Genomic DNA, 21,272 nt, shown 5'->3' on the forward strand with positions numbered 1-21,272 from the left:
GCTAATTGTGCAGATTGTAAATGGTTCTTACATTTTTTTCCTGTTGTCCTCATTACTGTATCTGAGGTCTTTGCTGGGTCAGTTTACATTTAAATTGAACATCTATTTTATGCATTCAGAATCATGAACCATCATAGAGGTAGGTATAAGAAATCTGAGCTATGCTTGGATCTCTACATAAAGATATGTTCTATAATGTGTTTGAGTTTGGAGATAAAAAGGCAACAGGTAGCATTCACTTTCTTTATACTCTACTTTTTTTTTTTTTTTTTGGCAATTCTCATTAAAAACACACAAAAACCAAATTTCATTCGAGCTGACATTGAATCAGTGCGGTGGTGAGTGCTTGCCCAACTTGCATGAGGCTTTGTGTGTAGTCCCCAGCACCCACATGTGCATACCCATTCACACACACACATAACACACAAAACATTTGATTAGATGTTAAAAATCAAAAATATAATTGACTGAAAATTAAACCACTTAATTAGCTGTTGCTCTGGGTTGAAAGTTCTTATAGATAACTTGTGTTATTCATTGGTTTCCATCCCTTATTTCCACATTGGCCTTGACAGTTTCTTAAGCACTTGCCAACATTCATTTGATTATCAACATTTTTCTTAAGTGAAGAGGACATCATTATAACTTAGTGCTTCAAAGAAACATAGAGGACGTATATGTAAATTAACTGGTTTGTAACTTTGCCCTCCTTTTTCGTTTATTATAGAAAAATGTATTACAACTATCATTCCCAGTTGTACATGCTAGGCAAAGTACTCTGCCACCAAAGCTACATCCCCAGCAACCCCAGCATCTTTGTATGTGACGTATTGATCTGTAATTCTCCAGGGGTCACATCTCTCTTGTATACTGAAAAAGCTACACCCTTTCTTGTTTGTTGCAAATTAAAGGTAGTCTCCAGGTTCTTAGAGGGGCACCTAGCTATGGGCAAAGTTTGGTTAAAGCAGTATTAGCATTGTTTTATCATGCATATCAAATTGGGGGAGAAGGTAAGACTGAGTGTCTTCTTTACCTATTAGGGTGTGGATGAGCTAAGTAAGAAAAATGTAAACAGTGTTTCAGTCAGGCTAGTGAATAAAGGGTGTAATTCCCTGTAGAGATGGAATGTTAAGTCCCATTAATATGGATAAAAGGTCTGATCTTCTATGGAGATGGGTTATAAAATCCATTGATGTAAATATCTGTGTGCAAGCATGTGCGTATTGAAAGAAGAGTAAACCCCAAAGAATCGTTTTAATTAAAAAGGTAAGACATGGTCTAATCAATACTATGGCATAAGCATTCTCTACCATCTGTTAAACATCCATGCAGAGAATTTTATTGAACTTTATTGAAAAAAGCTCTGATAGTGTGGACTATTGCTGCTCCTTAATTCATTTTTATTGGACTGTACATTTCTCTGATACCTTGCAGAACTATAAAACAATTTTTCCCCAAATCTCAAAACCAGGATACAAACCCATTTTGGTAGACAATATATCCAGTTTACCATGCAAGATGTAGTTGTAGATACTGCCTCTGTCAAGTAGATGTCATTTTAAAAGGATATATCCCTGTTTAAAAGGCTTAAAAAGGACAGAAGCTACTTGTCTAATTCTAACTCTAAAACTGAATCTCAGAGAGTTAGGGCAAACCTTCTTAGTATTGTAAAAAAAATGAATAAAATGCAAATATTTTTAGCCAAGTTTATTTTTATAGCTTCTGCCACCAATATTCTTCCTCTTCCTCTGTTAGAATTGTATCCTGTATTTCCCCTGGAACATTTTCTCCAGAAACTTCACTGCATGCTTACCCATTGAATTTTACTTATGCATTAAGGAAGGAGTTAATTGTGAGTTTATTGTCTTTTTCCTGTATTTTTTGTTCATAAAATGACATTTTGCATTTTTGTGCATAACGTGGTGGAATCTTCACTTAATTTTCTATTTCCTTTAAACAGCACATGCATTTGCTTTGGATTGTAATACTGTCACTAATCTGAAGTCAATAATAAACTATTCCTGAGAGGATGATTGTGTGACACATCCTGAAGACCATCACATCTCCTTCCTGCTTCCTCGGTGTTGATGAATGTTTGTTTATAAACATTGTCGTGGTTGGATTTCAGTTGTACAGTGGAAAGGGTTTTTTTCCCTCCTCTGAGAAATTCCTTTTGTTTTTGCAGTGTGGAGGATTGAACCTGGGGCTGAAAGCACATAGGCAAGTGCTCTACCACTTAACCACATCCCCAGCCCCATTTGAGGAATTCTGATATCATCAACAAATATAAACTTCTCCTTGTTAGTTTTTTCTGCAGAGATAAAATTTAGCATCCCTAGTTTCATCTTGAGCAATTGGTGAGTCTGAAGGCCTGGAAATAGTTTTCACTGCATTTTAGGTGTGAAGATAAGTTATGTTCTTAACTTTGTGAATTTGTGAAAAATTACTAGTTGCTGTCATCCTCTGGTATGAAAGGTGAAACTTGTATTTTCAGATTGTGTGTTGATTCATGGGGAGAGAAGGATGAATTTTTAAGGCAATACTGTGTTAAAAGATGTCTTGAGTGGGTGTGACCCTTATAATTGATTCAAAATAGATAATGTACCAGGTGTGGTGATGCCCACCTTTTATTTCCAGCAGCTTGGGAGGCTGAGGCCAGAGGATCACAAGTTCTAGGCCAGCCTTGGCAATTTAGTGAGACCCTATCTCAAAAGTAAAATAAAAAGGGCTGGGAGTGCAGCTCAGTGGTAAAGTACCCCTGAGTTCAATCCCCAGGACCACAAACAAACAAAAAACTGATAATGCTGCATAGAGCTTAATGTGCAAAAGCAGGGACATCCAGCCATGGAGGAAGAGGGAGTTCCTTTTAGGAGAAACTTTCTGAAATTTGTTTGCGAATTTGTTGATGAACATCAACCATTGGCTCAATTGCAGGGAGGGAGGTGGGGCTGTTATTCCGTTTTCTCCATTTCTTCCTCTATTGACTAATGCCATTAAACTTGGCATGGTTGACTTAGATAACAGAAACAAACCAATATTCTGTTGTATTGGATCTATAAAATTCTGTATTTTCTCTTGCTGTCGTGTGAACATGTTGATAGTATCACTGAATGTCACAGTATTGATCACCGTGACTACCTGTCTTGGAAACTGTGACTTGAAGTGTCAGAGGCTCGGTGAACTCTTCTGCCTGAACAAGGCCTGATGAAACCCAGTGTTGCGAATGTCAAGGGAATATGAGTTTCGGCATCATGGGTTTAGGGAGCAATTTTTGACAGAGGATTGAAGGGAGCCATCCTCGCCATCCTCCAGGCCTGCCATATTGGCCTGTTGTTGACAGAATATACATTAAGGACAGAAGATGATGAGTTATTAACTTTTTATCCCTCTCTCTGCCATCACTCTTCTTTTTTCTTTCTTTTTTGGTACCAGGGATTGAACCCAGGGGCATTTAACTACTACGGAGCCACATCCCCAGCCCCTTTTTTAATTTTATATTTTGAGACAGGGTCTCACTAAGTTGCTTAGGGCCTCTGAGTTGCTGAGGTTTTTGAACTTGTAATCTTCCTGCTTCAGCCTTCCAAGCCACTGAAATTACAGGTGTGAACCATTGTGCCTGGCTGTTATCTCTTACTAACTTTAATTAGTGATTGTTGAATGACCAGTTTGTGCATTTTAGCCTTTTTTCAAAGCTGCAAGATAATGTTTTAAGATAATTAGCTACATTTAAACATCTCCCTTGTATATGAACACCATTGGCAATACAAATTGATGTTTTTTGGGGTACTGGGGATTGAATTTAGAGGTACTCAGCCACTGAGCCACATCCCCAGCCCTATGTTGTATTTTATTTAGAAACAGGGTCTCGTCGAGTTGCTTAGCACCTTACTTTTGCTGAGACTGGCTTTGAACTTGTAATCCTCCTTCCTCAACCTTCCCAGCTGCTGGGATTACAGTCGTGCTCCACTGCGCCTGGCCAAATTGTTTATGCCAGTATAACCGTCACTGGTGACCGGCAGAGGCCATGATTTGTTTGTTTCAAACACAGTAGCAAATGCATCGACTCACCTGTGGAGACGAGAAGCAGCCTTAAAGCAGTTTGGCATTGCAGTAAAGCAATTTGGAATTTCTGCTTGATCCTTCATGGCCAAGACTTACATTATGACTGTCTTCTCTCACTGCCACCAAGAACTGGTGCTGACTTATATCTGGGTCCCTCTGAAGTGATATGAGTGTAGTGTTTGCCAGAGCCACAAGACTGAACTAGAGCAAGACTGGACTGTGGGACTTTATAAAGCTGGCCGTTGTACACAGTAGCTCTCCTTCACTAGCCGGCCCTGAAAGAATGTGCTGCCCCCCGCCCACAAAGCACCTCTGCTGCACAACTCATCCCGCATGTGACTGCAGGCAGTGATGGAAAGCAGCAGGGCTTCCCCAACCTTGATTTTAAAAATCTCACAGACCACTAACACACATGTAGCACAGCAAGGAGCGAGGTGCAATGGCATTCTGAGCGGAACTTTGAAATACTACAGCCGTCTTTACAGACAACTTTTTCCCCATTAGTGTGATCTGACCTTCATTTTTTTTCTTCCTCTCTTTTTAAGGACCAATATAAGTTTGCAAGTACTGGATCTTGGTTTTCTCCCCACTCACCAGCACAAGCGTCCAGGGCTTTGTTTCAGGCCCTAGGGAGGAACAGTTGTAAATGCAGTGTGACTCACTTGACTCCCACTCTCTGCTTCTGGTTCTGATTGGTCGCCACCTTGCTCTAGCCATATGGCTGAAGAGTACTCCAGCCTGCATCTCTCTCTGGTTCTTCCCTGCTGTGGCGGTGTAACACTGGGAGCAGGTCTGGGCTTTGTCTCTTCTCTGGTTCACTGAGTTTAGGCAGTAAGTGGAGAGCACACTGTGTTTTCCTAAGGATGGCTGTAGAGGAGAAAAGCACACCTGTCCTCTTGTGCCTGGTATAGTAATTATTGTTTCCTTTGCTGTTTTTCTTCTGAGTTGTTTGGGCGGATTGCATTTGTTGTTTCTTTGGCAGGTGTCACATTTGTGTTGTATGATTTTCTCCTGGTTTCTCTCTCTGTTTTTGTTTTGTAAGGGTTCTTGAGTCCCTTCTCTGCTGATGCTGCACTTTAGCTGTCTTGCCAGGATGTTCAATATCTGATCTGGGGAGGAGGACTGAAAGCAACTTTAAGTAATTATTTCATTTTTAAACATCCAAAAGTTATGGCAGGCTCCATGCAGTAAAACGTACATGTGATACTCAAAATCATTTGCAACACCACTACTGTTACTTTCATTTCATGTAGACGATAGCAGTTCAATTTCTCTGCCTCTTATACTTGAAAAATAGAATTTTGAAGACTTGAAAGTTTATTTTTATAAGTGATATTTTAGCAATTTGCATTTTTATTCTATAGTTAGTTTCTGCAAAGACTGTGGACTCTGTATTTAAAAAAATATTTATTCAAAGAGGCAGTACTAGTACAATATAATGTATAGGAGAATCTCCCCCCCCATTGGCCTTTATATGACATTTTCATTGTCTAAAGAGAATCAATAATGAAAATTTTTAAATGTCTCAAGAATGTATTTTGTATTGATTTAAAGTTTTTAAAAATCCATTTTATAAATATTTTAATGTTTGAATATGTTAAGTGAGTAGCCTACAGGTTTGAAGTCTTTAAAGAGTATGGGTGATGAAGTTGGTTAGAACCATAGTAGGAATTTGAAAATTAATCTGGCTCTTCTGGTTTCACTTAACCCTTTATTTAAACCTCTGTTGCTGAGCTCAGCTAGCACTTTCTTTATCTCCATTCATAATCTGTACTAGAAAATAATCTTTAACAATCTTTTGTTATCAGAAATAGCATATTGAGTTAGTGAGCTCACTTGAAAGTGTGAGAACAATGATGCTTATCCTTTCTTCCAGCTATGGGCACAGATGAGCCAGAACCCAAATCTGAGCCCAGATAAGTTATGACAGCATATAGTCTCTGAGACATTTACTGGTCTTCAGTCTGGTCACTTTACATACACTGTGAAGAGGATGTGGACATTTGCTCAGCAGCATAGTTCTCAGTGTAGAGTATAGTTGTGAACTCTTTCATTCTATTGAAATGCATTACTATAGGGCCTGGGGATATAGCTCAGTGGCAGTGTTTGCATGCACACAGGAGACCCTGGGTTCAATCCCCAGCACTATAGTAATTAAGCTATCTAGAAATACACTTTTAAAAGTTTGAACAATGTTGAGAAAATTCAAGAAGCCTTAATTTTAAATTTTCATTCCATGTATTCAGATCCCTACTCTGCCTAAAGAAATGTGTTTCTACAGATTCTATTTCAGCAAAGAAGTCCTACCCAAGAATTACACATTTCAGTAATTTAGAATGTCTGATGTTTATATTGCATATTGCTGGGATCATGGTTTGTTTAAAATGTTTAATGTTTCAAATTGGGATAGATTTGCGATGTTTGTTTGAATAATAAAAATTGTATTGTTGATTCCTGTTATCAAATGCAAAAAATAGTGAATGATCAATAATATGCCAACCACAGTTCTGAGCCTTGTATATGTTAACTCACTTGTGCTCTTAAGTACCTACTGTTAGTCACCTCATTTTATAGACCAGGACACTGAAGCACAGGTAGGTTTAGACACTTGCCCATCACTGTGTGGTTAGTAAGAATGTAAACTGAACTTTGAATTGAAGCAGTAGGACTCCAGAAGCATGCTGTTACTGCTGTGCTGTTCTGTCCTGTCCTTCTGGTGTTACTTGCTAACATAATAGTAGTCAAGAAATCTGAGCTCAGCTACATGATCTTTCTTAGATTTTTTTTTTTAAAATCTGCATGCCTCAGTTTCCCTTTATGTACAAAACATTTGTTATACCATTGGTTTCATATTAATGGTAATGACTTTTATGCTCTTTGAACTCCTTATATGTACAGTGTATGTGTAATTATAGATGTAACAAGTTTTAGATGAAACTAGTTATGGAAAAGATGTCAGACGCATATAATTGCTGAGTTTCCATGCAACTGATAGAACGGCATTCTGATAGATTTTCTTTTTCTTCATTTGATAGAAAAGAGTAGTTGAACAACTACGGAAGAACCTGATAGTAAAGCAAGAACAACCAGACAAGTTCCAAATACAGCCATTGCCACAATCTGAAAACAAACTACAAACAGCACAGCAGCAGCCACTACAGCAACTACAGCAGCAACAGCAGTACCACCACCACCACGCCCAGCAGCCAGCTGCACCCTCTCCCAACTTGACTGCTTCACAGGTAAACGTGTAGATATAGGTTTTGTTCAGTAGGTTGGTTGTGATTGGTCATGGAGAACTGGATTTGTGCCAGCCATCCTAAGCTCAACTAGCACTAAAAAGTTCCTGTGTTAACATTTTTTTCTGTTTTCAACTGTAACTGGGATAAGAGACACTTGAAATTCACTGGCAGGAAAAAGGAAGCAAAAGTTAAATGACCTGTCCAAAGAAGGGAGAAAGATAGTCAGCAACAAAGAAAAATCACTTCTGTGCATTCCCGGAGAGTTAAAATATTATTTTGAATTTCTGAACGTATTTGTTTACACTTATTCTAAAAGCCTGTGGCCTCTTCTGGAATGGTGTTTTTGGAAATTCAGCAGTTAGGGTTGGAACTCTTCTAGAATCCTTGTCCTTGGGACCAGGTAGACGCATTCAGAAGAGTGATATGATAGCCAGCACAGTGGCACTCATCTATAATTCCAGCTACTCAGGAAGCTGAAACAGGAGGATCACAAGTTTGAGAATAGCCTAGACAACTAGTGAGACTTGTTTCAAAATAAAATAAAAGGGATTGGAGATGTACCTCAGTTTCCAGTACCAAAAAATTTAAAAAAAAATAAATAAAAAGTCTTCCATCCAGGACTTGTATCACTTCTGAAAGAATGCTTATGGGATGACTTTTGTTGGAGTTTTAAACAGAGTTGGGTTAGGTTATTCTCTTTCCAAAAGTTCAGTTGTATCAGAGAGTATTTACATGGAAAGTGTGGTGGAATTTGTTGTTTCCTCGTGCATAGGAGTTTTCTTTCTTAACCCATGGAAACTTTCTCTTTGAATAACTTTCCACCGTGTTATACAAACAGGGAATATTTCTGAAATACGTATAAGAGCTATTTCCTTCCCTGGGACCTGAATTCTGTGCTGCTTTGGGATGATGGATGGTGAGAGGCCCATGGGTATCTCCAAATAGTGTGATATGGCATCTCTCCATCTGGTAACCGTCTGATTAGCTAACCATTGCTTTATGTGAAGATTTAATGTTAAAACCCAAAGAATCCTCAAGGTTTTTGATTTTGGTGATTTGACTTCACAGTAAATGTCATTCGTATTTATTGACTGCTCTCTATGTACTAGATTCTGATATCACAAAGAACAGTGGTCCCTGCCAAGAATCTGGAACTTTCTGATAATTTATCTTCATTTATTCTGTAAATATTTATTGAACCCTATTATGTGCAAGACTGTGCTAGGTAACATGAAGAATAGATCCACAATTAAGACAACTTCTGTTTTCAAGAATCAAAAACATTTATAGAACAAAAGACACAAATTGCTAATAAGAATAAAAGTACTAGTGAAGAGCTTAAAAATACAAAGAACAGGGTAATTTTAATTAGAGGGATCACAAAGTGCTTCTTAAAGGAGGTGGAATTTAAGCAGGGCCTCGGCCAGTGAATGGGATTTCAGTGATGGAGCACAGGGGAAAGAAGAAAAGTGTAGAGATTAGTGTGAACAGAAGTATAGAGTCAGAGAAGTAAATGCATACCTTGGGAATAGTAAGTGGGCTGGTGTGGTTGGGGAGCAGATTCCAGGGATGAGGCCAGAAAACGCAGGAAGGGGCTGGCTTATGGTGGAAGTCTTGACTGCATGACCCAAGCTGGACATTTTGGCAGTCACAGTAAAGTAATGACAGGTTCATAAGAGCAAGGAAAAATGGAAGGTTATGAATGGCATATATTAAATACGTAATTTCAGAAAGGAATTACTACTAAGGTAGTGATCAGAGTGGACAGGGAAAAGATGCTAGGAAGAGAGGAATTTTTTGTTTGTTTTTGCAGTACCAGGTTTTGAACTCAGTGGTCCTTTACCACTGAGCTACATCCCCGGCCCTTTTTAAAATATTTTATTTTGAGTCAAGGTCTCCCTTACCCAGGCTGGCTTGGAATTTGCCATTCTCCTGGCACAGCCTTCTGAGTAGCTGACATTATGGGGTGCCCCACTGCACTGGACTAGGAGGTTTTTTACTATATGTAAGCCAAGTGATGATCATGTACCAAGGCATAAAGGAATCAATGAGGAAATCTTGTTGCAGGAAGGGGTAGGACCAGTTCCTTTTATGTGGTTAACTCCATCTCATATTTATATTTATGTTTTGAAAATTTTTCCAATATACAGAAAAAGAATAGAATACTTGAATACAGGTATGCCCTTTGACCTACATTCATAAAACTTGCATTTTTAATAATATTAAACAATGTAAAGAAGAATGCAATTAATACAACCAAATAGAATATAAGCACTTCCAGACCAACAGTTCTTTCTGTGGCTGTTTTGAGTGCACAACAATGCACTGCTACTCAAAATTAAGCAAAATATCTAAAGTAGTTGTGGAGGTTAATTAGAGCCCATAATAATTTCTCTAAGTTCTGATTCATACATTAGAGTCTTTCTGTTTTCAGTCAGTACTTCATATTTCACAGGTAAACAACAACTTAGCAAAATAAATAAACAAAAGGGATTTTGCTATTTGTGTTAATTGCCATGTCTTTCTGCATTTATTTCTAGCTCATGCAATTTGTGTTTTCTCAAAATTTAAAAACTCTTTAGAAACTGTAGAGTAAGTGCTACCCTTGTGAGGATGATCAGACATGGATAGCATTAACTAGCCAAGGACTAAAAACATCTTCCTTAAAAAATCATTTTCCTTGTTAATATACACTTTTTTGCTCTGCATTTTCTCTTCCTCTTGCCAGAAAGTTCAGATGTGTTCATTAGGCTTGGATTTCAAAGTTTCAGATTCTCTTTCTGTCTAATCCTAATGAAGAGCTATTTTTCTGTTCCCTAATATTTGAACTAGAGTAACCACCAGGCCAAGAGTAAAAAATCTAAGTAAACCTATGTGTTGGTGTCAATAAGTGATGAATTAATATATATTCTTAGACATTTTAACTGAAGCATACAGTACTTAGTCTTATTCCTGTATATTATATGGAGTTACATAGATGCTGGAATACTAGTGAAATCAGGGCATAACCAAATGTTTATAAAGTAAAGATGTGAACACACTTAATAGATTTCAGTGTTTTTAAACATTGGCTTAATGGGAGGTATATACATAATTCAGGAAGGTTTGCGGATTTATTAAGTATTTTCTAGAGTAATCAGTTTAGGACTATTCAAAATATTGATAATGATTTCCCTGAACCAAGAGTGTGTCAAAAAAAAAAAAAGTACTTTGAACTCTTACAGCAGTGACTGCATGCCAACTGTTTTCAAAGTCCATGTCAGGTTCTGCTGTCCAGAGCTATTTCCATGACCCATAGTAGCTGTAGGATTGAATGGCATTTTGTGTGACTTGTTCACCACTTCAAAAATTCTTTGTATTTAAACATTTTAAATTGAAAGATAGTGCTATTATTGCACTGTGTTTAAAAATCTTATTACAAATAGCTGGTATTGTATAGTCAGTCCTTAGTAGTATGCTACTGTACCATTTCTAATGATACATGGTTTTCATCACTGATAGAAAGTAAGTGACCTGCTACCCTCAAATACTCCTATTTCACATTTGAGGAGGCATAAGACAGAGGCACTCCTGTTGTTGCCTTGGAGACGTGAAAACAAAGACTCAGGTGATTTTAATTATAAGCTTTAATAAGAATTGGCCAGATCATTAAATTTTTTGGTTAAAAGAAAAATAAAAGATGTTAAGATATGTGTGTATTATGCATGCATAAGGCAGAAAGGGAAATTATTATCTACAACCAAACAATATAATACACAGGTACTTACACAGACATGGAAATAGAAATTCATAAGAGAAGTTGTCAGGGAGATTGAAAGTACTTTTCCCTGGTCTAGAGCAGTACTATCCAACAGAACTTCCTGCAGTTTTGGAAATGCTGTCTATTCCCACTGTCCACCTTGTTAGCCACTAGCCACATGTGACTTTTAAACATCTGAAAATTGGCTAGTGCAAATGAGGAACTGATGTTTTAATTTCAATTTAAATTAAAATGGCAACATGTGGCCAGTAGCTACCAAAGTGTACAGGGCAAATGTAGAGTAAGAAGAAGTGATAGAATAGTATCAGAACCAGCAAGTTGGACCAGTTTCACGTTCCTGAAATGTCTGCATCTCAATTGACTGGTAGCATAAGATAGACATGTGTGCCGTGTAATGAGCATGTTTCTGTTTTCTTGTTTTGTAACTGACACTTGTAATTATTCTAGTCAAAAGTCTAGGAAAATACAGCTTCAAAGCTGCGATAGCACTTACAGAGCATCAGTCAAGTCCTCTCACTTCAGCTCATCCTCTGATCTCTAAGGCTTTTTGAAACTCAGGTGTTTGTTTCCGCCTTGTCACATTTCACTGAATCTTTGATCACTTTTGTAGCAGTTCTCTGGAGAAAAGATTATAGGTGGGGACTCATATCCCTTTGGTATCAAGAACTGGTATTTCCTATACTAGTTGGTTAATATGTTTTATTGCCTGAAGTTTGGGATTTTCTGCCTCTGAGGCCATAGTTGTGCTCATCATCACGTGAGTTTCCCTTCTGCCTCTCCAGGGTGACACTCAGAAAAGAAAGACAAGACACAGTCCCTTTCCCCCAGGCTTTGTGTCACAAGAGACAGATAGCCAGAACAATATGATGGCTCTCTCCATATTGGTAAGGTTGAAGCAGTTAGGGATGGAGATGATATGTACCTCATTGATTTTCATCCTATATGTAAACTCATTGATTTCAACCAGATAGAAAAACTGGAAGAAATAAGTATACTCATATTCTGCATAAACCCTCTGCTCATGTGAAAAACCTCTGCCATATTAGTCTACAGTTATTAGAGTGAGCTTGCCCATTTATGAATGACACTAATTTGAGAACTCCAGCAAGCTAGAGAATTCTTTCTTTATAGTGAGACATATGCTCTATGTACACAAAAGAAATGTTGTGATACAGAGAAACTTGATTAATTATGAGAATTATTGCTTTGTTTTCTTCCGGAGTTCAGTAGCATATTGTTTAGTGGGATCACATTTCCGTGTCCTAATATCTGTTCTCCATGTCTCCTAGAAGACTGTAACTACAGCTTCTATGATTACCACAAAGACACTACCTCTCGTCTTGAAAGCAGCAACTGCGACCATGCCTGCCTCTGTTGTGGGCCAGAGACCTACCATTGCTATGGTGACCGCCATCAACAGTCAGAAGGCTGTGCTCAGCACTGATGTGCAGAACACACCAGTCAACCTCCAGACGTCTAGTAAGGTCACTGGGCCTGGGGCAGAGGCTGTCCAAATTGTGGCAAAAAACACAGTCACTCTGGTAAGCCAGCAGCCACTACTCATGTGCCCATATAATAGGGTTCAGGATACATACTTGTAGACTAATACCTTTTAGGCTCCTACTGGAGCTTTAATTCCTCCAGCTTACCACATTCCCCTTTGAACCTCATGGGGCAACATAGCATTCCTACAGTTTTTTCACTGAACTGTGGAGGTGTCTTGACACCAGTGACCAAATTAAACACATCTGTAGTCAAAGTGTGACCTGATTTTGGGGGGAAAGTGTCCTTCACAAAGGCATACACGCTGTTTCATTTTTCTGTCCCTCTGTCCTATCCACTGTCCTTCCTGTGCAACTTGAGTGTTTAAACTCTCTTGTTCATTATTGCTACTTTGGAGAAAATTCCCTATTAAATTCTCTTAATTCACTATCCTTTGAACACAATGAGAAAGTACTGGGAGTTGGTTGGGGCACATGAAAAATATTCAAGAAAGTCACAAAATAACATGAGTAGGAAAAAAAAATCCCTTGGAGGCAGTACTTGAACAAGAATTGTTCATGAGATTTCTAGAATTAAGCCACTAGAAACTAATATTCTCAGAAACTTGGGGGAACTAAATGCAAATTTTGACATAAAATTCTTAAGATGGCTACTAAGGGGTTCTGGGGCTGCAGCTCAGTGGTGGAGCACTTGCCCAGCCATGGGAGGCACTGTGTTCCATCCTCAGCACCACATAAAAAAATAAATAAAATAAAGGAAGGTGTTGTATCCATATACAACTAACTAAATAAATAAAAAAATAAAAGATGGCAACTAAGAGCTCTTGGTGGCTTTTGAAGAATGACCAATGACAAGTGAAACTAGAGAGCAACAAAGTGGAGCTTTGCCACTGACTCAGGAATCCCTAGAGAAACGACCAGCTCACTCAGTCAGGTACTGAAAGTTAGGAAATCCTCTGTAGGAATAAAGCCATTTAGAGTTCACCTTTGGAAAAAGCCCATTTGGTCAGGCCACAAATTTGATTTTACTTTGGATCCAGTCTTAACTTTTGAAATATGTAAGCTCAAGAGTCTTGAGTGACAGAGGAAGTGTGTGAGGTTGCTGAGCTGCTCTGTCAAACACGAGGTGTGAGGAAACAGGTGTTCATGCTATGGCATCAAGTGTGCAGGTGGGGGAGAGAGAGGAGTTTCCTAATGCAGTGTTAATTCAAGTGGTTCACTTTACAGTGAAAGTTCATAGAAAATATTGTCTGATCCACAGAATAGTAGTACTGAAAATACAGTAAGAATGTCTCTTTTTGATATTGAATTATGATTTTTCTTTCTGGTTCATTTGTCTTTCCCATTTTTTTAGCAGGTTCAGGCAACACCTCCTCAGCCCATCAAAGTACCACAGTTTATCCCTCCTCCCAGACTCACTCCACGTCCAAACTTCCTCCCACAGGTGAGTAAGCCAGTGGTAAGACAGTGATGGGTTAGGCAGGACACAAGTCCTTAGGGGACTTTCTTTTTTCGTTTTTTTCTACATTTTTTTATTGGTGCGTTATTGTTGTCATAATGAGGAGGTTTGTTGTTGCGTATTTGTACCTGCACACAATATAACAATATAGTTTGGCTGAAATCACTCTCCCAACACTTTTCCCCTCCCTCCCTACTCTACTTTCCCTCCTTTCCTCTACTGATGTCTCTTTGATTTTCTTGAGAACTGCCCCCCACCTTTATGAGAGAAAACGTATGACTCTTGACTCTGAGTTTGACCTTATTTCACTTAACTTCATGGTCTCCATTTCCATCCATTTTCTTGCAAGTGACATAGTTTCATTTTTCTTTATGGCTGGATAAAACTCCATTGTGCATACATATACACCACATTTTCTTTATCCATTTATCTGTTGATGGACTCCTTGGCTGTCCCATAGTTTGGCTATTGTGAGTCGTGCTGCTGTAAATATGGGTGCGCATGTATCACTGTAGTATCATGACTCTGATTCTTTACGTTAAATACTGAGGCGTGGTATAGCTGGGTCATAGGATGGTTCCATGCCTAGTCTTTTGAGGAGTCTCCATTCTGACTTCCATAGTGGTGGTACTAATTTACAATCCCACCAACAATGTAAAAATGTCCCTTTTCCCCCTGCATCCTCTGCAGCATTTATTATTGTTTGTATTCTTGATGACTGCAATTCTGACTGGCATGAGATGAAATCTCAGTGTAGGTTTGATTTGCATTCCCCTAATTGCTGATGACGTTGAATGTTTTTTTATATTTTTTGACGGTTTGTATTTCTTTTCAGAAGTGTCTGTTTAATTCATTTGCCCTCATGGGCCTTTTCTAAGCAGCTTGTAAGCAGGCTTACCAATTCAGCTGCAATCAGACCCCACTTAGCAAAAAATTCTGCCTGCCAGTTTCTCTACCACAAAAGCTTATTTTTTCATCATGGTTTATTAGCAGTGACCATATGCAGTAGCAGAGAGAAGTGAAGGAAAAGGAAATTTTCCTAAAATTTAAAACAATTAAGATTATATCATTAAGCTGGGGGATGGGGGCTGGCTCAATGGTAGAGTACTTACCCAGCATGCACAAGGCCCTGGGTTCAATCTCCAGCACTATAAAAAATAAATAAATAAATAACACCATTATAGGCCTTATAAATTAGCTAAAACCTGCCTGGCAGTGGGGAAAGAATACAGTTAATACTTTTTCTTTCCTTTTTGCCCAAAAGAATAGAGAAGGACAGGCAAAATAATCAGTGGAAACCATTCAGTTCTACTCTAGAAGTAATGATATTGTGCATTGTACTTAAAAGCCTAGTTTTGCTTACAAAGGTGTAGGGAGGGCTGTGCCTAGGGTACTTCCTACCCAGGCCCACACAGCTCTTCTTGCTCATATTTCTCCTGAGTGTTCTTTTAGCAATTAGATTGCCCCTCACTATTCTCAAGGCAGAGTGTCAGGATTACCTGTCTGGCCTTGAGGGCATTGACTTGCCCAATAAGAAGGCTGAGACCGAGGCCCTAGCTTTCATGCCAAGAGAGAAAAAGAAAGGAGTTTTGTAGCCCAATGTGGTGGTGTACACCTGAAATCCCAGTTACTCAGGACGCTGAAGTAGGAGGATTGCAAGTCCAAGGCTAGCCTGGGCAACTTGGTGAGAACCTGTCTCAAGAGAAAATCAAAAGGGCTGAGGATATAGTTCAGTAATATAGTGCTTACCTAGTATTTGCCTGGCCCTTGGTTCAATCCCCAGTGCTGACAAAATTAAAAGGAAGAAAGGAATTTGTGATCAGTGGCATAAGTGATTTACAAATAGCCTCTGGAGACAGACTGGACAGTGCTAACATGAGATAAGATGATTTCAGTCATTTGTCAGATAAATATTTAATAAATATCTTGGGTAGCAAACACTGTCCTAAGTGCTATAGATATGCCAGTTTTCAAGACAGAAGGTTCTCTGCTGTTAAAGAGCTTCAGAGACATTTTCAGGCAATTACAGTGTCTGTTATGGGAAGTACAGAGTAGACTGAGAGTATGTGGGAGGAACACCCAGCCCATTCTTAAGAGCAGTAGAGAAAGTTTCTTTAAGGGTTCTTTGAAGAATTGACATTCAATCTGAGACTTAGAATCCTAGTAAAGTTAGCTTGACAAAGATTTGGGTGAAGAATACTCTGTCCTTCCAAGTAGAGGACAGAGTATACACACATGTCTAAAGTGAAGAAATGCATGTAGGTTCAACACACCAAAGGAGCTTTGCTGTGGCTGACACAGAGGGCTGTGGGGCTGATCTGGGCCAGACAGAGATGAGACTGGAGCAGTGCACTGGGACCACAGCCTGAGGATCCTTGTAGGCTGTGCAGGAATGTGGGCCCTATTTTAGGGGCCACTGGGATCCATCAAAGCACTCTTCAAGCAACTTCCCTAGCCCTTTTGATTTTATTTTGAGACAGTCTCACTAAGTGATCCAGGCTGGCTTTGACATGATCAAACTTATGTTTTAGAAAACTCCTTTCTGGCTGGGGATATAGCTCAGTTGGTAGAGTGCCTGCCTCACAAGCACTAGACCCAGGGTTCAATCCCTAGCACCAAAACAAACAAACAAAAAAACTCCCTCTTGAGGCTGGGGTTGTGACTCAGTGGTCGAACCCTTGCTTAAAATGTGTGAGGTTTGATCCTCAGCGCCACATAAAAATAAATAAATAAAAGATATTATATTGTGTTCATCTACAACTAAAAAAGCATTAAAAAAAAAGGTTCTTCTTGCCAGTCTTTAGAGAATACATTGGAGATGGTCAAGACTGTGGACAAAAACAGTTAGGACATTGTCAGTAATGATGATAGTTAATGATTATAGAGAATCTTGTTATATACCAGGTTCTATATTAGGCACTTTACATGTGTTGTCTATTTTGATCTTCACAAGTACCCTATGAAAGTGGGCATTACTCCTTTTTTAGGTAAGGAGTCTAAGGTTAGTCTATGTTTTTCAAATATTGGGTCATAACTCATTAGTGAAATCAACTTAGTGGGTTGATAGCTCATGCTATATACTTTATTTCATGAAGTTTTCGTTTTATGTAGATATGAATGTGTCTATATGTGTGTACTGATAACAGTTTAAAATGTATTCCCTAATGTTAGGTCAGTGGTACCCATCATTGTCATTTTAAGTTAAGCTAAACTTTTAGACAGACAAGACTATCATGGGCCACACTTAACAGCAATATACTTCAAATGATATAGGACAGAAATAACCACTTGCCAAAAAGACAGTGTTAGACATTTGTCTTCAGTGGGAGTACCTACAGCAACTGTACAGCAGTTCCTGTAGCTGTCTAGAGATTGTTCAGGTGTAAGGAAATGAGGTCTTTATCCAAGACATTGGGAGAGCCGCTGTAGCATAGAAGCCTTATGTGCCACAAGAACCAGCATCTTGTTACAGTTGCATTGGCGTGGCATTCAAGATCCCACGATGGTCAAGTCCAAGTTATGAGAGTCACCCCTGTTAGGGAAGCCCAAAGCCTGGTATCCTATTGAATACAGTTCTCCCCATCCAGATTCAATTTAATTATCCCCTATTGATTTAGTAATAAATGATTTTATTATGTGTGCCTGTTAGCATGGCTGCATTCCTACTCTTATTGGGTTTCTGGGGAGACAGAACTAGATAGAGTTAACTGAGAATCAAACTCTGATAAATAAAGGGAAAGGATTTTACCACCTGGGTCACAGTTTTAAATCTTGGAAAAATAACTGGTTTAGAAAGACTAGATATGTTGTCTGAGCTTACAAAGCTTATAAGTGTTAGAACCAGGATTTGAACCTGGATAAGGTTGCATATTTTTTAGCATTTTTTTTTTTTTTTTTTTTTTTTGGTACCAGGGATTGAACCCAGGGCATTTAACCACTGAGCCGCATCCCTAGTCCTTTTTTTTTTTTTTTTTTTTTAATTGTATTGCTGAGCTGGTTTTGAACTTAACCATCTTCCTGCCTCAGCCTCCTGAGATACTGAGATTATAGGCCTGTGCCACTGTGCCCAGCTTAAGTTACATATTTTTTAAAATCAGTTTCAGTAAGCCAAACATAGTCTAGTGTTGTGGCAGTGAGGATAGAAAGAAGTAGACAAATTTGAAAGTATTTAGGCAGTAGAGTGTAAGTAGAAAGTGTCAAAAATGATGCTAAAGTTTTTTCTTTTTTTTTTTTTCCGGTTTTACATGGACATAATACCTTTATTTTTATGTGATGCCGAGGATTGAACCCAGTGAGTGCCTCACATATGCTAGGCAAATGCTCCACCACTGAGCTACAACTGCAGGCGTTATGCTAAAGTTTATTTATCAAGAAGAGGCCATTTGCTTAGGTGATTGAAGGAGAAAGAGGAAGAAACATGGGACATGTTAATTTTAAACCTCCTGTGAAATGTCCAAGTAGAGATATCTAATAGGTAGATGAATATGATTCTGAAGTTTAGGAAGTATCTCTGTTCCTGAGACCAGAAGACTGTGAAAGTCTTCAATACACAGATGGTAACTAAAGTCATGGAATGGGGAAGAACTCTTGGGAAGAGTGAGGACATTGGGAACAAGAGGGGTTCCAGAACAAAATTCTGAGAAATATTCACATTTAAGATTGGACAGAAGAGGAGTAGCCAAGAACAGGGAATTAGAGGGCCAGAAGTGGGGGCACTCTGAAGCTACCCATATGAAGAAACTTAGAATGTGAATTAAGGCTATTAGCAATACTATTGCTATACTGGGCACAAGTTCTGGGTGGGAGTATTCTCTGGCTCAGGCCTTTGATCTCTGTCTAGAGCAGAAGTACACTATACAAGAGGGAGCTGAAAGTTGAATCAGAACTACTGCATTCAAGGGTAGCATTTGGATCCTGTTGGGAGCCAATGGTTTTTGTAAGATTTTATGTCCTAAGATCTGAAGTATTATAATAAGAAAATAAATATTAACAAGTATTATATTAAGTACCATTTCACATACATAGTGTGGAAGATTTTGTTTTAGATTTACAGAACTTGAGAAGTATCTTTAATACAGTAATTATTCTCTCTTTCCCCCATAGGTTCGACCCAAGCCTGTGGCTCAGAATAACATTCCTATCGCCCCAGCACCTCCTCCCATGCTTGCAGCTCCTCAACTTATCCAGAGGCCCGTCATGCTGACCAAGTTTACCCCGACAACCCTCCCCACATCCCAGAACTCCATTCACCCTGTCCGTGTTGTCAATGGGCAGACCGCAACCATAGCCAAAACGTTCCCCATGGCCCAGCTCACCAGCATTGTGATAGCTACTCCAGGGACCAGACTCGCTGGACCTCAAACTGTACAGCTTAGCAAGCCAAGCCTTGAAAAACAGGTACGGGAAGGATATGCACCTGCCATGGGTGGTAGCGTTGCCCTTGAGGCGCTGGCGGCTGGGCTCTCTCTAAATACACTTTGTCAAGGGCTCGTCATCTCAGCACCACTGTTGATAACCTGTTGCTTATTCTATAATTCTTCCACCTGCAAAAAAACCCTTCTTACTGAAGCAAGTTGAATTGCTTTTCCCACCATCCCTTTAGAAAGGGCTTCAGATTCTTGTGTGAGTGAGCTCCCCCTGCTGGTTCTGATGTAGAAGTTCACAGACAGGCTCCACTACTTCAGCCAGGAAGCACAAATGTAGTAAACAGAAAACGCCATATTAGATTCGGCCCAATAAGAATCCAGATAAGGATATTACTGAGAGAATCAGGAAGAATAAACAAAACAGGGAAAGAAATTTATTTCAAAGCTCTTCCATGGTTATTAGAGATAATGTGTACCCAAAGTCAAATTTCCAAAAATCATGCTCTAGAGGGTGCAAACATTTTAGTTCAGATATTGAAACCCTTCATTTATATTTTCTGAAGTCAAAGTTTCTCTTAAACTGATGGGACTGGAATAATACAACTAACTTTAAGGGTCCTTTGGAGCCCTCTAAAAACAAAAGGACAACAACAAAACAGGGGATTTACAGCCACTCACTATATTCTATTCTTTAAAAAAAAAAAAAAAAAAAAGATCAGTGGTGAGAAGGAATTTTGCAGAGAGAAAAGCATCCCTTTTCAAGCAAGTTGTTTTAAAGTCATTGACCTATCTCTAATTGACTTCCTGTTCATGGTGAAAAATATTCTCTGGTGATGTTCAGTCTTCAGCCTCTGGATGGCAGCAGACCATGATTCAGGGAGACTGACTACATGGTAGGGAATGAAAGGCTTCCTCCTCTGTTGACCTTCTGAGCAGAGGAACCTTACACACAGAGCACTAGACCTTGTACTCAGGAAGCTCATAAATGTGGCAGACTTTATATTCAAAGAAGCTAGCTACCAACATGTGTTCAGGAAACATGAGAGTGCATATTGCTATTCCTGGGGAGCCTGCTCAGACCTGGGAAGTACTGAGGGACCTTCCGAAAGAAATTATTTACACATATTTTAGATCAGAAGTTTTCAGACACTCATTGGCATTAGAACTTCAGTATAAAATATTAAAATTCAAATGCTCAAGCTCGGGAGTTTAGGGGGATACATTTGGAGATCTCTCTGCCCTCCTGTCCTGTGCTGGTTTTCAGAGACCCTCTGAGGTGCCTTAGTGTCCCACAGAAGGTGGTTTCATAACACCCTAAAGATCACTAAATATTACTCTCTTTGACTTTTTTTTTTAAATAGAGACATAGATTTTTTTTAGTTTGATTTTATTTGTACGATTCTTTTTTTTAATTATAGAGGTAATACATGTTCATTTAAAAATGCAAACATTACAAAAATGAAAATTGTAGAAAGTGCTCTCTCCTGTAATCGATAAAGACTATAAACTGTGCCATAATTTTAGAATTTTACCCCCAAGAGTTGATTACTATTAATACTTTAGATTATATTTCCTCAAATATTTTCTGTGTACATGCTAACATATTTTTAAAACAGAAACCAAAACCTATATATTGTTTTTTATTTAATTTTTTATTGTACTAATTTGTTGTACATGGCAATAGAAGACATTTATATATTTTGATAGATCATACTTTCTCTTTTTCCACTTAATAGATTTTAAGCATCTTTTCATGTCTTGGTGTTACATGTTGATAGAGCTTTTTATTTATTAATTAATTTATTATTTAAAAATTTTTTTTAGTTCTAGATGGACACAATATGTTTATTTTATTTTTATGTGGTGCTGAGGATCGAACCC

The 21,272-nt window shown here is 38.6% G+C and overlaps 1 protein-coding gene across 22 annotated transcripts in view; it reads left to right on the forward strand.

Annotated features, from left to right (window-relative positions):
* PHF21A (PHD finger protein 21A) overlaps positions 1–21,272 on the forward strand; it is a 173,881-nt gene that overhangs the window by 121,558 nt on the left and 31,051 nt on the right. For 12 of the 22 annotated variants that reach the window (XM_079103427.1, XM_079103412.1, XM_079103429.1 and 9 more), the window contains 4 exons: positions 7,098–7,304; positions 12,354–12,605; positions 13,921–14,010; positions 19,129–19,422. In XM_079103427.1, coding sequence (XP_078959553.1) covers positions 7,098–7,304; positions 12,354–12,605; positions 13,921–14,010; positions 19,129–19,422 — 843 coding nt within the window. The remainder of the gene's footprint in view (positions 1–7,097; positions 7,305–12,353; positions 12,606–13,920; positions 14,011–19,128; positions 19,423–21,272) is intronic. The other 10 variants (XM_079103433.1, XM_079103419.1, XM_079103415.1 and 7 more) reach the window with 4 other exon arrangements.

The sequence above is a fragment of the Sciurus vulgaris genome, assembly GCF_902686455.1.
Source record: "Sciurus vulgaris genome assembly, chromosome: 11".
NCBI classification, from domain to species: domain Eukaryota; kingdom Metazoa; phylum Chordata; class Mammalia; order Rodentia; family Sciuridae; genus Sciurus; species Sciurus vulgaris.